Source organism: Vigna radiata, chromosome 10, assembly GCF_000741045.1.
Source record: "Vigna radiata var. radiata cultivar VC1973A chromosome 10, Vradiata_ver6, whole genome shotgun sequence".
Classification (NCBI taxonomy): domain Eukaryota; kingdom Viridiplantae; phylum Streptophyta; class Magnoliopsida; order Fabales; family Fabaceae; genus Vigna; species Vigna radiata.
The window spans coordinates 12,374,096-12,390,029 of record NC_028360.1 but is presented as its reverse complement, the minus strand read 5'-3'; the positions used below and the strand labels follow the sequence as shown (position 1 = coordinate 12,390,029).

Sequence of the window (15,934 nt, the reverse complement as noted above, 5' to 3'; positions counted from 1 at the left end):
AATGTTAATGTTAAAGCGTGTAAAAAAGAAGATTTACTCAGCGGAGGTTGAGCAGAGAGAAAGAAGATGGTGGCGCGCACGTTTCAGGTGGTTCACGACGACTCTGACTTTGATATCAATTACGACACAGACGATGGATTCGAAGTGCGTCTCTTTCTCTGTAACCTTTCTTTCTCAAATTCAATTTCACTATCTATATCCAATTCATTCCTTCGTTATTCCACTGTTGCAGGTTTTTCAGTTCCAGCTTTATTCCCTCACTTCCGTTCCACCTCATCAGCAAAAGGTTCCGATTCGCCTTCGTAATTCTCAATTCTTCTCCCAAATTTTCAGTTCCTCATTCCTAAACTTTGATTCTCTGCTTACATTGCACAGATTTTTGGAGCCGAACAAGATACTCCAGTCACCACTGATTCTGATCTCATCGCCATTTCTGACAAACTCCGACTCGTCTCGGTCAAGGACACCGAAGCGGAACCGGAACCGGAACAAAGATATTCCGATCTGTTGAAATCCGATGAGGAATTGGCCCGACTCTTGCAGGTATCACGTAAGATCATGTGTTCAGAATCATTGATTTTGGAAACGGAAAGCATTTCCATATGTATTTCTAGTTGAAACTTCATTTTCATTTACATTTTGTGTGACATTTTGTGTGTTTGTGCATGTGCTATTATATCTGTACAGGCAGAGGAGGAAGCGCTTTTGTTGCAGCAATATATGTCTAGCGAAAATCCTCGAGAGTTTGATAGTAGAGTGCGGTCCTACATTAGTCAAGTTCGAATGGTATTTTTCGGCTTATTGACTTAGTAATAATTTTATCTTCTTTTGAATGAGGAGAGCAAGATATTTGGTTCATGAAGTTGCATAGCGTGAAGATAGACTAAGAAACTGGTTTCTGTCAGTGTTGTCGTTATGAATATTAGCATATCACGATTGATTCCATCACTTCATGTATTGATTTGTTTTAATATATTGCAGTATGAGGATCCAACGCGCCAGGAGGCTGCTCGGAAGTCTGTTCCTGTAGAAGAGCTTGAGGAGAAAGCTTTGGTCTCTTTGGCTAAGGTAGGTGAATTTATCTTAGTTTATTGTACGAATATAGAGTTTCGTAGAGGATATCAATCTGCCTTAAGTAAATCCAACTATTTCACTGTAACTCTCTGTACAACTATTTTAGAAATTCATTTACCCTGGAATTGTCTTTTTCTTCATTTTGATAAGAAGTGCGTATGAATTGCGATGCTGTTGTCATTTCATAAGCATGTGATTTTATTAATTTTCTTTTTTGTAATCCCGGAGCCTGATAAATATTTTCCAGGAGGGGAACTTCAAGCCATCGAAAATAGAACAAGATCATGCTTTCATGCTGCAGCTGCTTTTCTGGTTCAAAAAATCCTTCAGGTTTAAACTGATTATTATATTTTTTGTTCTGCCTTTAATGCCAACGGACCAAACGTTTCAATGGCCAATAATTCCTTAAAGACTTATGAGAGTGGATCACATATCCCATGCTTCATGTAATTACTGGCGCATTTGTGATTTGACTCAATTATCATTCGTGCAGTCTTTGTCACCATGATAGACATCAGTTAACCTACACACTGTAATATTTTTCCAAATGCATCAGATTCTTTTCTTATTTCTTTCTTATTCTTGTATAATAGATGGGTGAATTCACCATCGTGTCACGATTGTGGTAAAGAAACTGTAGGCCAGGGCATGACTTCTGCACTTCCTTCTGAGACACTTTATGGAGCTTCTAGGGTTGAACTCTATCGGTATGTGAAATTACTCTGTTTCAAGGAATGTGGCTTTTCTAATTATCATACTCTATATTTTATTTTAATTTATCTTATGACATTATGCATCTGAACTAACTTTAAACCTTCTTTATGCTACCGAATGGTCTGTAATTTTTACAACTATCAACTTAATAGTTTCTTTAAATCTGAAAGTATCATTTTTTTCAATGTCAGCAAACTGTTTCCTGTTTGATTTACTTTGTAGATGTCTTTGCCAGCAAATCCTATTTTTATGAGTGGAATTATTCATCCATTACATACTACATATCTATTTACATTTAGGAGATCTGGTGATAACAAACTAGTTTTGTTATGGTTACCTGGATACTGTCCTTTTTCTTGTAAAGCATTTTTTAAGGGTTTTTCTCATGTTCACTAACTTTTTAGCTTCTATTTTCTTTACCTAACTTCTATTTCATGTTATTTGCATTTATCTTTTCACAACCCAGTTGTACCTTTTGCTCCAAACTTACTCGCTTCCCTCGGTACAATGATCCAATGAAGGTATTCAACTCATGTCAAGTTGTTTTAATTTATACTTGGCTGACTGCTTATACAACTTCACCATTCACATTTACGTTGGATACTGATATTCCCTTGTTAAAATTGCAGCTTGTGGAAACAAGAGAGGGCCGCTGTGGGGAATGGGCCAATTGCTTTACTCTCTATTGTCGGGCTTTTGGCTATGATTCACGTCTGGTTTGTAGCTAGATGAAATTCAGTCTTTTCAATATGCTGGTTTTTCTTGGTTTCTATACTGCAATTGAGTTCACAATGCATTGGTTTTTTGTATCATTAATCGCTAGATAATGTACATGAGTGCCCAATGTCTTGTGTCAAACATCCACATGACAAAATCTCGTGTTTTATTAACTGATTTTCATTGTAGTTTTACTTACGTAAAATATGTTCAGTTCTCATACATATGAGAAAAAGTCGTGCTTGATACTCTAAATTAATTTGTTATCTGTAAGGAAAAGATAGGCATAGTGTGGAAATGTAAATCTTATTCGATTTTGAACTTAGCTTGCGTTCTTATCTGGAGCGCCTTACCCTTTACAATAATTTGGTGCTCATGCTCATTGATTTCTATGGAATGATTGGGCTATTTTTCACTTACTAGGGAAAAAGGGTATTGAGTGCTGATGTCCTTACAGTTTCGGTAGTGAATTTTATCCATGGTATAATTGAAGTTTGTTAATTTTTTTCTTTGCATATATATTTGCAACCTACGGTATATATGTGCTTGCTTGTCTTGTGAGGAATAGGTTTTTGACACTGATTTTAGTCCATCTCCAGATCTTGGACTTTACGGATCATGTTTGGACAGAGTGCTTCTCTCAATTCTCGGGAAGGTAAAAATAACATTGACCTAAAGTTACTGGTTATCATAATCCTGCTGTTAAAACTATTTCTGGTCAGATGTGTTTGTATGTTCTTACAGATGGATGCATCTTGACCCATGTGAAGGAATCTATGACCAGCCATTATTATATGAAAAAGGGTATTGTTCATCTTTGCAGTACTTTCACTTTAGTGTATTCATTGCTATCATTCATCTAATTGACAGTGAAAAAATTATTGTTCTTGTCCTCATTAAGAGTTTCCATCATGCTTTCATGTTTCCTCACTTTTTAAAATATGTGGTGGCATAGGTGGGGGAAAAAGTTAAATTATGTAATAGCCATAGCAAAAGATGGGGTTTATGATGTCACCAAACGATATACAAGGAAGTGGCATGAGGTAAGTTTTACAATGTATGCTCTTGCATGAGAATCAAAATTTACTGATAACTTAATGAATTTTATTTTATTTTTTTCAAAATTGAGGTTCTGTCTCGCCGTACTATGCTTACAGAGCCTTCTGCATCATCTGTATTACGTAATATAACAGAAGAAATTCGAAGAGGCCTTCCATCTGAACTACTTTCAATTATTCAAGCTCGTGATATGGAAGAAAATGAAGAACTTGAGAGGAGTTTACATGCTAATGATGATGAGTCATTATCATTACCAGGAAGACGAAGTGGGAATGAAGAATGGCGCAAATCCAGATTAGAGATTGGTTCTGATGAGCTAAGTTCTTCTGCTTGCCCAGTTCGTTTGTGCGTAGATGAACATGTGACAAGGATTTACAGTGCATTTCATGCTGTCCTTTATCAATTCGTTGGGGAAGAACTAACAAAGTTAGAAGCTGTTGAAGTACTCAGGATTACTAAAGGAATTCTTTTGGATCTTCGCAATTCCCCTTATAAAAGTAGAAGGACCTCCATTGATTCAGTTCTAAATAAACCAAAATTTCAAAAACTGTTGCCATCTTTTGATGACTTACTTGGTGCACTTTCACTAGAGAAAAAAGTGAATACAGATGGGACAGTTGAAATTGGTTTGGTCGCTGACCCTGTTGTTACTTCTTTAGCATTGCCTGTTGCTCTAGATGCTCTGGATGACATGATTTACAATCTTGACAAGTGTGAAAACTATGGCAAAGATATGTTTCTGCTGCCACTTCCAAAGTTAAATAGAATACATTCGGGTTCAGTGTTGGCAAGTTCGGAGGAGTTGCCTTTTGGGATTGTGAGTGATATAACTGGACATTTTATAGGTTTACCATACTCTTTCCTTATAGCATCTATAAAGTTGTCACTATTTTATGAAATTTCAGATAACATCAGCATTTGATGGAATTCGAGTATCTAAATGGGAAGAACCAAATGGAGCAAGAGGTATCGTTAACCAATTAAATAACTTACCACATAAGATTGTGCTTCAAGCTTAAACATACTTTTAGAGAATTTATTGAGGTATTGTTGTTTTCACCTAGAAATGGAAAAACGTGATATCTACTCTCCTGTTAGAAAAGAACAAGTTATGGCAAATACATCAAAATATCTTATCTTTACTAAATTTTCTCAAGAATATTTCCGCTATATCAATTGTATTTTACGAATAGATTGTAAGCAAACCACTTAGAATTTATAGTTTTAAGGTACTAGTGGTTAAATGTTAGAAACTTGACTTTGTGTAGTTAGTTTCTCTGCACAGTTATGCATTTCCATGTTAAAACTCTCATTCTTAGAAGTTTTTCTTTGTTGATTTTTGGTCTTCGATTATTGAAAACTAATTTATAATTATGAAGTGTTAGGCACTATTTAAGAAATAAGGGGGCAGAAAAGGGATATGAGGGACAAGGTAATGAAAACATATTTAGTGGTCCCAAATTGTCGGTGGGGAGGACCTTCCTAGAGGGAGAATGCTAAATTTTTGTAGAGAGGGTTTAAGGTGATCGTGAGAAGGGAATTTTGGGTAAAATTAGTGTCCATATGGCCTGGGTAGAGATTGTTATAGGAATTACTTGGTATTTTTGTCCATTTTTCTTATACTGGATATTTATTTTCCAGGGGACTTTGGTCAGTTTCAAGAAAACATGTTCCCTTTTTGTTGAATAAATAATATCTAGAGATTTTAATTCCCTGTCTAAATGCTCCGTCAGTTTAAATGCAAGTACCAAAAGTATAATTCCATTTTATTCCTAATGTGCACACCTTTCTACACGTCCAGACACTACTGGCTTGATACTCTGATATAAAAGTATCAGTTTATGTTGACTGCGTAGGTTGTTGGATCGTGTACAGAACATTTGATTGCAAGATGTTTGAGCTTGTAGCGTATGATTTGATGTCAGCGAATGATGCACCAGAAAGGGATCCAATGGACTGGTACGAACTTTGGAATATATGTTGAACTACTGTTACATCTTTTCATTGTCTTTACCATTTTTATTAATTTTCGAGTAAAGCCGAGTTAGTTTGCCTTATCTTTTAGAGTTCTCCAATTATAATAAGTTTCATCGCTCCAAATTAATATAATATGCTGCTCCTTCCATATATGATTAACCATGAAAATTTTAAATTTAATTTGTAATCAATTTAAAACATTCATGACTGTAGTAATAACTTTATTTTTACATTCAACAAAGGATTTGATGTTTTTTTAAACAGGTGACACAATATAGTTTATTGATATTATAAAACTTATGCTGTCATCTTATCAAAATCAAATCCTTAGAGACAATATACAAGCGAAGCAAGAAAATTGTCATGTGTGTGCTGCTTTTGTTCTACATGTCAGCAACCATATGATGCATATGTTGTTAAAGTCGTCTTTTGACCTTTTCTATGCTTGGTAATGAGTTGTCATGTATAAGCTTCAGTTAATAAAACTTGTACCGTGCATTTCATTATCTTGGGGTATGTTATGTTCTCAGGATTCTTGAAGGTAGCAGTGATAAGGGGATCAGTTGGCAAGTTTTGGACAAGCAAACCTCTCAGTTCTTTGAAGACCGTTTTCAGCGTAAAACATACAAAATCAATTGCGCAAGCATTCCGTGTAATATATTCAGGTAATGTACCTTAACACAATGAAGAAACTTGAACAAAAAAATTGGGACTGGTTTTGATAGGTAACCCTAGTGAATCCATTGTGCAATTTTTTTTTTTTTACTAAAAAACAATTGTGTTGTAAATCTACTGGAACATATAGTGTTTATGCTTATATGTACAACCCATTATAAATACATAATTCTATTTAAAGAATTATTATTTTTTGTGTTTTTTAAATATTTTTACAAATGAATAGTTTTCTTCTTTTTTGTTGCATAAAAGTCAAACACGAAGTGTTTAACTTTTTATTTGTTTGATTTGTTTCGGTCTACATATACTGGACTACATATTTAGAGAGTAATGATGAATTCTTATCATTTTTCCTTTATCTTAATTATGTTTTTACACTTTGTAGGTACCAAATAACTCCAATTTTTTTTTCTTTTTTTGGTACTTGGATCAAAATTATCATATCACTAATTTAGTTCTATTGAATATTCACTCTAGAATAAGGTGACTATTAAGACTAGAAAGGTACATGTGTTTGATTGCTCTTATATGGATTAGTACTTATGTAGATTAGTACGCGGTCTTGGCTCTAGATTGTGTTCAAGTTGTTTCTTATTTGGCATTGGCTGAATCTATTTCATATTCTTAATGTTTCAAATCACAAACAATTTCTGTACAGGTTTAGGTTTCTGGCAGTCAGAGATGTTAATTCTACTTCCCGGCTGCAAATCGGTAGCATTGACCTCTATGCGAAATCTACATGAAATGTAGTTACAAAAATAATCCCATCACCATGGAAGAATATAATATAAATGAAAATGCAAACAGAAACCCTAATAGCGTGGGTTTTCGTTTAATCTGTACACATCAGAGTGATATTATCTATACTGGTCAACGTGAGACATGCTTTGATATTAAATTGTTTTGTTGGTTTTCCTTATAGCGTAAGAGGTTTTAATTTTTGGTAGCATATGATAACATTTGTTCTACCTCCTGTACAATGTATTATGATCAGATTGACCTCAAATGTATTTTAAAGCATTTGGATTTTCCGCGGAGGGTCATAATTTATTCATTTATCATTCCTGCAAGTCACGTGAAAATATCTGATTGATTTTGTTGTTTACCTGTAATTCGTATCATAGCACCGACTCCAAAATGGGATGGTTTTAAAACATGACCTATTTTACTTTCATCCATATCTAAGCAATAGTTTCCTGAAAAATATACATGGCTTTGAAAAATGGAAACTTAAAAAAGACAGATTTTGTTAATAAACTTGCAAGCTTGTGCTAAATTTGCCTACCTTGGTCTTTGATAGCAACCATAAAAGACCTAATCGACTTGTACAGATAAAATGTAAAGCAAAAACCTCTTGTCCACATCCCTCTCCCAAGAGCAAACCATTATCTCTATAACCCTTCTAAATAAGCAAAGGTTACAAGGATCACACACCCACAAGATTAGTGCAATCTTAATTCATACCAAAATGATAAGCCATGTACTACTAAACTATTTGTTCTTTATCTTCGAAAGCACGCGCACAAGCAGTTCTCTGGCCACATTTGCTTTGTCGACAACAAACTGAAAATCACATCGAGACCCTAGTTGAATGTTTTTACTCTCCCTGAAAGCCATCCATCCACTTCCCAAATATCTACGATGATAATCCAATGTGAAATTGACCGTCACCGGCCATGACTTGCCATTCTCGTCCCTGAGAGTTATACTCCGAAGCAGCTTGATATTCATTTTAAGCATTTTTCTAGGAAATTCCTGCAACCCACCAACACCATTTATATCATCTCATCAAGTCGCCCAACTATTTCATAACAAAAACTAAACTCAGCAATTATATATTCCACTTTATCCCAAAGCCAAGGTATATCTATTACTTTCACAACTATTTTTATCGAAAGCTTTCAACTCTACTAGATCAATTTTACATTCAAATCAGAGAAGACTAACTACTTAAATTGTAAATATAGGTAAGAGAATAAAATAACCAACCACTCTTTTTAGTTTATATTCAGAATCAAAACATATTTGAAAATGACCATTCTCCAATGGAACATGCTTTGTAAGCCCAGGTTTCTCGTCATTCATTTTATCTTTTCCTTCCTTTATTCTTTTTGATCTGTGCTGAGCTCCTTTGAATGGACATGCACCTATAAACATTAAGCATGAAGGGTTGAATAACAATGACATGAAATTATGCAAAATGAATACTCGAAAGACTAACCTTCTGATTTCACATTTGTTTTGGAACTTGGGAGTGGACGTTTCCGTACACCATTGTTCTGGATTTCATTACTATGTTCATCAGAATCTTCTTCCAAATTCACAATGGGAACAACTTTTGGAGGTGCAGCCACTTTCCTGCACCCAGTTTTCCCAAATATCTTCACATTAAAAGTAGTTTTACCATCATACTCAAAAACCAAAAAGTCGCAATCTTCCAATTTTTTCTCCTTGGCAAATTCCTGCCACCCACTTTTAAAAACCAAACCACCTTCGATTATTTCCACCTTAACATCCCAATGTTTTCCATCCTGTTCTACAAGAACGACCTTACATGGTGGGATTCCAGTGAAAAACTTAGTGAAAGATCTTGGTATTTGCTGGAAAAAAAAAAAAAAAAGTCCCAGGAGGGTGTCATTGTCAGTAACAAACGATTAACATTTTCAAAGCACAAAAGACCAGACAAAATAAACAAACATTAAATCTCAGGAGAATGTCACCATCATTAATGAACTATCAAACATTCTCAAAGCATAAAAGACCAGACAAAATAAGCAAGCACTAAATCCTACTTAAGAGAAAGTGCAAGAATACCAAAAAAAAAAATCACTTTCCATGATCCTTTTACACTAAAAAAACACTCTTTTTTTCGGACACATGACACTAAGAGGGTTTGAACCTAGACCCTCCTATAACAAAAAGAGAAAGAGACTAAAAAGAACTAAAAACAAGAGAAAGAAACACCTACCAACTGGGTAGAACCTCTGCGTGTAAGAAAAACTTTGAAAAATTCCTGTGGAGTTTTATCGCCACAAGATAGTCCCGGATTCTCCATGCTCACCAAAAAAATGTTCTTGAATATGCTGAGAGACGAACTGGAAAATATTTATGGCCAGCCTCAAATCTTTTGTTTTCTTGTTTACGTTAGGTAAATCTGTCATTACGTCAAAAATAAAAAAATTTAAAATTTGTTAAAATGAATGTATGTATATATTTTGGGATTGGTACCAAAATATAAGAGTGGAATATGAAAAAAAGATAAAATATAAGAGGATTAATCTTTTTTTTTTTTTAACTTCAACGTTTAAAAGAGGGTGACTTATTGAAATTGTTAAATTAAAAAGGGAAGAATTTAAATGAGGAGTAAATCTATATTTAGAAAAACTTAATTAATTAGTTAATACTCGTATTATATGTTTGATTTGAGTTATACGATAGAAAAATATTATATCTTCAAAAACGTTGAAGCCCAGCCCCATCTTAATGGTTAAAATTTAATGAGCAGTTTTTTTTTGTAACTTTTATGTTTTATTTAATAGATACTTTTATAATTTGTAACAATTTTTTTTTTAACTTATAACAGGAAAATAAGTTAAAAAATATATATATTACAGGGTATTCTGTTAAAATTCCTCTTATAATACACAAGAAACTATGATAGGATCAAAGTATTCTAAATTTACTTTTACCGATATATACATATTCAATATTTCAACCATGAACACATACATATATATTTAAAGGACATTTTAAGTAAATCATGAACACAAAAAAGTTAGTTAAATCAAATAAACTTTATAATCGACATTTACGTAATTTCTAAAAATAACATTATTTAATATATTACTAAATAGATTTAAAATTTTATAATAAAATTAGATTTCATACAATTAATTTAACGATTGGATTTTAGCAATTTAATGTATAAAAAGAAATAATTAGTATTGGTCATCATTTATAGTACGATTTTATTTGCGTAATTATATATCTTGTGCTTTATTATTTTTGTTGTAACGAGATTTTGAAAAATTGAATCTATGATAAAAAGCATTGCTTCACCAATTTTTTTTTTAATCATAGTTAAATCAAAGTAAAGTAGACATGAAAATCTTAGACACCTAAAAATTAGGGATTGATGTTAATTGAGAATAATAATTTTGTAGACATGTTTAATTGTAAACAAGGAACTCATATACTTTTCCATCATTTGAATGCAATTATTTTTCATTCTTTGAATTGTTTGAGTTTTGAACCTTTTTACATATATTAGTTTATCATAATTTGTGGCTTTTTGCTATACGCTATGATCCCATGTTTGTATGGGAACATGAGATAACATACGTAAAGTAGACATGAAAATCTTGTATATAGTAGAAGTTACTTATTGTATTATCTTTTGTATTTAGTAAGAATTTCTCTTCCTTTAATTAATTATATGTGTTTGAAAAACTTTGTTAAGTAATTTAATAAGAAATACTATAATGCATGGATCTTACTTTTGTAGGTATTAGATATTCTTTTTAATACAAATTATGAAATACTTTAATTATTATAACGATTGTACTGATCCAGATAAGAATTGAATACAATAATTGTTTATGATTAAACATAGTTAACTATCATAGTAAAGTTGAAAGTTAATAAGGAAGTAGAGTTTTTTACAACTAACTTCCTTTGGTTTAATTTTATAGTGAGAAGTAAAAAAGCTTATAAATATATATTCATATACAATAAGTCCTAACTCAATCTTTAGTATTTTTTATTTTTCTTTTTACTTTTTACATGTCTTTATTAATAAGTTGAAGTTCCCATTTAAGAATTCACAAAACTAATTAACGAGGTGCATTGAATTAGGGAATTAATTTAAAGAGGTGGAAAAAGGAAGGAAATGAAAAGAAAATTAGTGAAAAATAAGATTATATGGATTGAGAGAAATAAGTAGAAAGTTTATAGAAGATATGATTCATATAATAAAATAAAATTTTGTATATATTTAAAAAATGACTTTTAATTTTTTAAATAAATTAATATAAAAATAATTTGTACATTATAAATTAGAATGAAAATAAATTTTAAATTAAGAGAAAAAAATATTATCAAGTTTTAATAAGCAAAAGAATAATTTTAAAACAAGAATATATTAAAGTAAATTAATTTACAAAAATATAAATTTTAAGTTAATTATATTATCTTATTTGTTTATTAAATTATTTTTATTTTAGTTACTTATTATAATATAATATTAAAAAAATTATATATATATATATATATATATATATATATAACTGTTTTAATAATATATTTAATTATATACACTGCATAATAAATTATGCACTGTGAGAATTGCGATAGTCAATTATTATACAATAATAAAATTGATTAATGTTTTGAAACTTTTGTTGCATTTCATCTCATTATTATAGGGAAAGTTTACCAAAAACTGTTTGCTATCCATGTTTTCCTCATTGAAAACAACATAACATAAAAGGAGAACTCACCTCTTCTCACATAAGAAATGTTGCATTCTTCCTTACCAAAATTTGTACTATTATATCATTGAGATGAATCTTTTGATAGTGAATACATTAAAGACACACATGAAAACTTTCAATATTGAATACATTAAAAACACACATGGAAAGTTGCTTCCAAAAGAATGAGAAATTACTCAAAATAAAGTTACCAACATTCAACAATAACCATCAATTAGTCGTCCTTGTTTTTGCTTGTTAGGTATGGAACATCAAGCATGATCAACAAAATAGAGCATCTTTGCCAATTGAGTGTGTCACAAAATCTTAAGTTCAAGAATATTCTCATACTTAGACAAAATAATGAAGCTCACACTTAGATACAATATACTAAAGGTATTATGCAAAAGTATAAACAAAATACACACCAATGGTTCTCAATAGCATAAAACAAGGGGAAAGTGTATATCTCTTACCATTCCTTATCTCCATTTGAATGGAACCACACACACAATGCTTACCGACTTGCATCGGGGTTATGTTCTTGATGGTTTGTTCATCAATCAACAAGAGGCATGGACAGGATTTAACAACGATCATCACAATACATAATTATTGAGGAAAACTTTGAAATGTGATCGGTCAACACCTTCATCATTCTTGTAAGAATTGGCTCAATAAAATGGCTCAATAAAAATCAAAGGTTTCTGTAGTGGGGAAGGGTCGGCTGGGTCGACCGGATCGAGAACGCAGAGTCAGCCTAGAACCGGCCGGGTTGCCAAAGCCACAAGACGCAATGGTGGCCTAAATACCGGACGGTATGGACTAAGTGGATGTGGGGTCGAGAAGGCATTAAAAGGTTTTGATGAAGATGTAACGGAAGGCATAGCGAATCAATGAAATTAATGGTCAGTTATGGATGCATCGTCTATAAATAGGAACAGCAGGACAGGTAAAGTAATCTCGAATCTAATCCAAAGAATTGATCCCGTTAACTGATCCACTGACTTGGGCGTCGGAGTGTTCTTATTGCAGGANATCCCGGGTGATTCATAAGGGCATCTGGAAGACGACCGGGTTGGGCGATCGGGACAGGGTCAAGGAGCTGGTTCGGTCTCGGGCTCTAAATACCAAAACAGTTTCTAAACCGTTTAATCAGTACGATACCATCTAGTGATAATTTGAAATAGATGCACTCACTAAACCATCTAGTCTCTTAACATCTACTGAGTCATGGATCGCCTAATCGTATAATGATTGTAATTAGAAGCACTCTTCATATATCTTCGGTTATAACGATATTTGTACTATAAGTATGACCTTGTAGCTTCAGTAACTACTGACTGAAAGTTGTAACATTTGAGTTACATTAAGGGAAAGTTTATTGCAAGAGAAACTTCTAAATTATTTATAATGAATTGTTCAAGTGAACGTAGATTGAATTATGTTAATTCTTCGTTTGTACCACATTTCTCAGTTTACATTTTACCATCTAATACTTGCAATTTTCCCTGGAATCATTTCTATGTGTGGGTAAGATATTCTGATCAAATTAAGAGTTATTCATCCGAGAACAATTCTCAAAGACCACTCGCTTCTATCCAATATGAAGATTGTGTAATTATGCTAAACATGCGTTTTCGAAAGGAAAGCAGGGCCTACAATTTTTTTTACGTGGCCAATTAATATAATTTTTTAAAGAATTACTAAATTCGGAAACTTAGTGTACATAATAAATAATAATAAAAGAAGGGTATAAATATAAGCAGATATATTATTTATTTAATAGGATAAGCATTATTGGAGGTGTTTGTTTTTATTAAAATGAAATGTGTTTTTTTTTTTAAGGATAAGGGGAGAAATGGTGAAATTGGTAGGTGAACGAATGGGGGAGGTTGGAAAGGGAATATCCATTCGATCCAACATTTTGTGTTGTTGAAAGCAATGAAACCAAAAGACATAATAAAGTGAGAAAAAAAGAAAGAAACCTGGGTGTAGTGTGGTGTGTCACTCACTGTGGCTAATCTTCTACAAAACAAGGCCCACTTTTCTCATCTTCTTCACTTCTTCAATGGCCTCCTTATCCCTCTCCTCACCTCCTTCTCTCTCCTCCGTGCACCACACCGCCACCACGCGCCTTATCCTGCGCACTCCTACCTCTCTTAAACTGCGCACCCGTCCTCACTGCTTCCCCGCCGTCCGCGCCATCACCCTCACCCAGGACGACCTCAAGAGACTCGCTGCAGACAAGGCCGTCGAGGCCGTCAAGAGCGGCATGGTCCTCGGCCTCGGCACCGGATCCACCGCAGCCTTCGTCGTCGCCAAGCTCGGCGAGCTCCTCGCCTCCGGCGAACTCACTAACATCGTCGGCGTCCCCACCTCCAAGCGCACAGAGGAGCAAGCCCGCTCCCTAGGCATTCCCCTCTCCGTCCTCGACGACAATCCCCGCCTCGATCTCGCCATCGACGGCGCCGACGAGGTCGATCCCGACCTCAATCTCGTCAAAGGCCGCGGCGGCGCCCTCCTCCGCGAGAAGATGGTGGAGGCCGCCTCCGACAAGTTCATAGTCGTCGTCGACGACACGAAGCTCGTCGACGGCCTCGGTGGCAGCGGCCTCGCCATGCCGGTGGAGGTGGTTCAGTTCTGCTGGAAGTACAATCTGGATCGGCTCCAGCAACTGTTCAAGGAAGAAGGATGCGACGCCAAATTGAGATTGGATGAATCTGGCAAACCCTACGTGACCGATAACTCTAATTACATCGTTGATTTGTATTTCAAGACTCCAATTAGGGATTCCCTCGCTGCTGGCGCTGAAATCTCCGCTCTCGAAGGCGTGGTCGAGCATGGACTGTTCTTAAACATGGCCACCTCTGTCATCATTGCCGGCAAATCTGGCGTTGAAGTCAAGACCAAGTGAGAGATACGCTTCGCCGATTCCTAATTTTTTTTTCGTGTATTGTTTTGTTTTCCGAGGAATATTAATAACAATAATAGCCTACATTCGATTGCTCCTATCTCTATTGATTATCCGCAAATGATTTAATTTAACTTGTGCATTGTAAACATTGATTTTGGTTGATAGTTTGAAAATAATTTTTGGTTCGGAAATCCAAAAGGCCGGAGCAAGAAATTCATTGGGCATGAAGAAAAATTGGAGTCTTCACTAAAACAAAATTGTTAGAAGTTTCAGAAAAAAGATTACCAATGTGTGGCTGCTGGGATTCGAGCCCAGGTCTCCACGGCCACAACGTGGAATTCTCACCACTAAACTACAGCCACATTATATCTAAAAAATATTTAATTAATAGATAATATTTTTAAAAAGTTGCTTACAAATAACTGTGACTGCTGGGATTCGAGCCCAGGTCTCCACGGCCACAACGTGGAATTCTCACCACTAAACTACAGCCACTATTGTTGTGAAGGAAATAATAATTAAATTTGAAATTAAGATATACAAAATCGGATGACATTCTCACAAATACTGGAAAATACTAGTTTAACTAAAAAAAAGGCACTTAGTCTAGAATACGTTTTAATAATATAATAACGCATATTAGAATTTTAAATAAATAAAATCTTATCATTTTAAGTTATTAAGTGGATTTTTATTTTCAAAATATTACCAGTCCAAATATTTTCCATTACCAGATCTGATAGGAATGAAGTTATGATGAACCTAATATATCTTAGTTTATTTCCTGTTTGGGCTTTGCTGGACCCATGGTTAACTTGATGGCCTATTCGGCCCATATTGGACCTAAAGTTGTTGTAAGAGAGCATAATATTAAATGTAATTTTTCCTAAAAGAAAACTTCAAGACATTGTAAATAACATAGCTATTAAGTGAGATTTTATTAATTTGAAAAAAAAAAATCGATGTGATTATAAGACGGAAATTCATCACAATATTCAAGCAAGAGGTAATGAAAATTAAGCACTGTTGTGTTCTGTTCTTAAAATACATTTCAGAAAATTGAAAAAAAAAAAGTATATTTAAATTCTCTTTCATCTTAACTCTTAAATCAAGTGTGTATTATTGAAAAGGGCATTTACATATTGAATGCTGAACTGATAGGAAATATATATATTATCTATTATTATTGATGTGCATTTTCGATGGAGAAACAGGATGCAGAAGTAAAATAGCATACTAATTACTAATTTACTGTATATAACTAAATATTAAGTCTATTTCTTATAGTTGGTTGAAGTGAAAGGCCATAAAAATCTTCTTAACTATGTAG

General features: G+C 33.7%; 3 protein-coding genes and 2 non-coding genes across 6 annotated transcripts; 2 read left to right on the top strand and 3 right to left on the bottom strand.

Moving 5' to 3' along the window:
* LOC106776150 (peptide-N(4)-(N-acetyl-beta-glucosaminyl)asparagine amidase) lies at window positions 1-7,222 on the top strand. Of its 2 annotated transcripts, none has more exons than XM_014663501.2 (17): window positions 1-144; window positions 233-286; window positions 376-543; window positions 688-786; window positions 982-1,068; window positions 1,322-1,404; window positions 1,668-1,781; window positions 2,255-2,309; window positions 2,418-2,504; window positions 3,105-3,160; window positions 3,250-3,309; window positions 3,461-3,548; window positions 3,635-4,381; window positions 4,470-4,530; window positions 5,421-5,523; window positions 6,072-6,206; window positions 6,875-7,222. In XM_014663501.2, exons 1-17 carry the CDS (start codon window positions 67-69, stop codon window positions 6,957-6,959), a joined length of 2,160 nt encoding a protein of 719 aa, XP_014518987.1. In that variant the 5' UTR covers window positions 1-66; the 3' UTR covers window positions 6,960-7,222. The 2 variants fall into 2 exon arrangements, with proteins under 2 accessions (XP_014518987.1, XP_022642857.1); XM_022787136.1 differs by having other exon boundaries at window positions 3,094-3,160; window positions 3,228-3,309.
* Window positions 7,223-7,338: 116 nt separating this feature from the next.
* LOC111242677 (putative B3 domain-containing protein At5g66980) lies at window positions 7,339-9,371 on the bottom strand. Its single transcript, XM_022787137.1, has 4 exons — window positions 9,185-9,371; window positions 8,438-8,816; window positions 8,206-8,363; window positions 7,339-7,971 (listed from the first exon to the last, which is right to left on the bottom strand). Exons 1-4 carry the CDS (start codon window positions 9,269-9,271, stop codon window positions 7,708-7,710), a joined length of 888 nt encoding a protein of 295 aa, XP_022642858.1. The 5' UTR covers window positions 9,272-9,371; the 3' UTR covers window positions 7,339-7,707.
* Window positions 9,372-13,529: 4,158 nt separating this feature from the next.
* On the top strand, window positions 13,530-14,701 carry LOC106774518 (probable ribose-5-phosphate isomerase 3, chloroplastic). Its single transcript, XM_014661538.2, has one exon. The coding sequence runs from the start codon at window positions 13,759-13,761 to the stop codon at window positions 14,602-14,604; it is 846 nt and encodes a 281-aa protein (XP_014517024.1). The 5' UTR covers window positions 13,530-13,758; the 3' UTR covers window positions 14,605-14,701.
* A 193-nt stretch (window positions 14,702-14,894) lies between these two features.
* TRNAH-GUG lies at window positions 14,895-14,966 on the bottom strand. The gene has a single exon. It is a non-coding gene; the product is annotated as a tRNA-His (tRNA).
* A 61-nt stretch (window positions 14,967-15,027) lies between these two features.
* TRNAH-GUG lies at window positions 15,028-15,099 on the bottom strand. Its single transcript has one exon. It is a non-coding gene; the product is annotated as a tRNA-His (tRNA).
* Window positions 15,100-15,934: the final 835 nt, after the last annotated feature.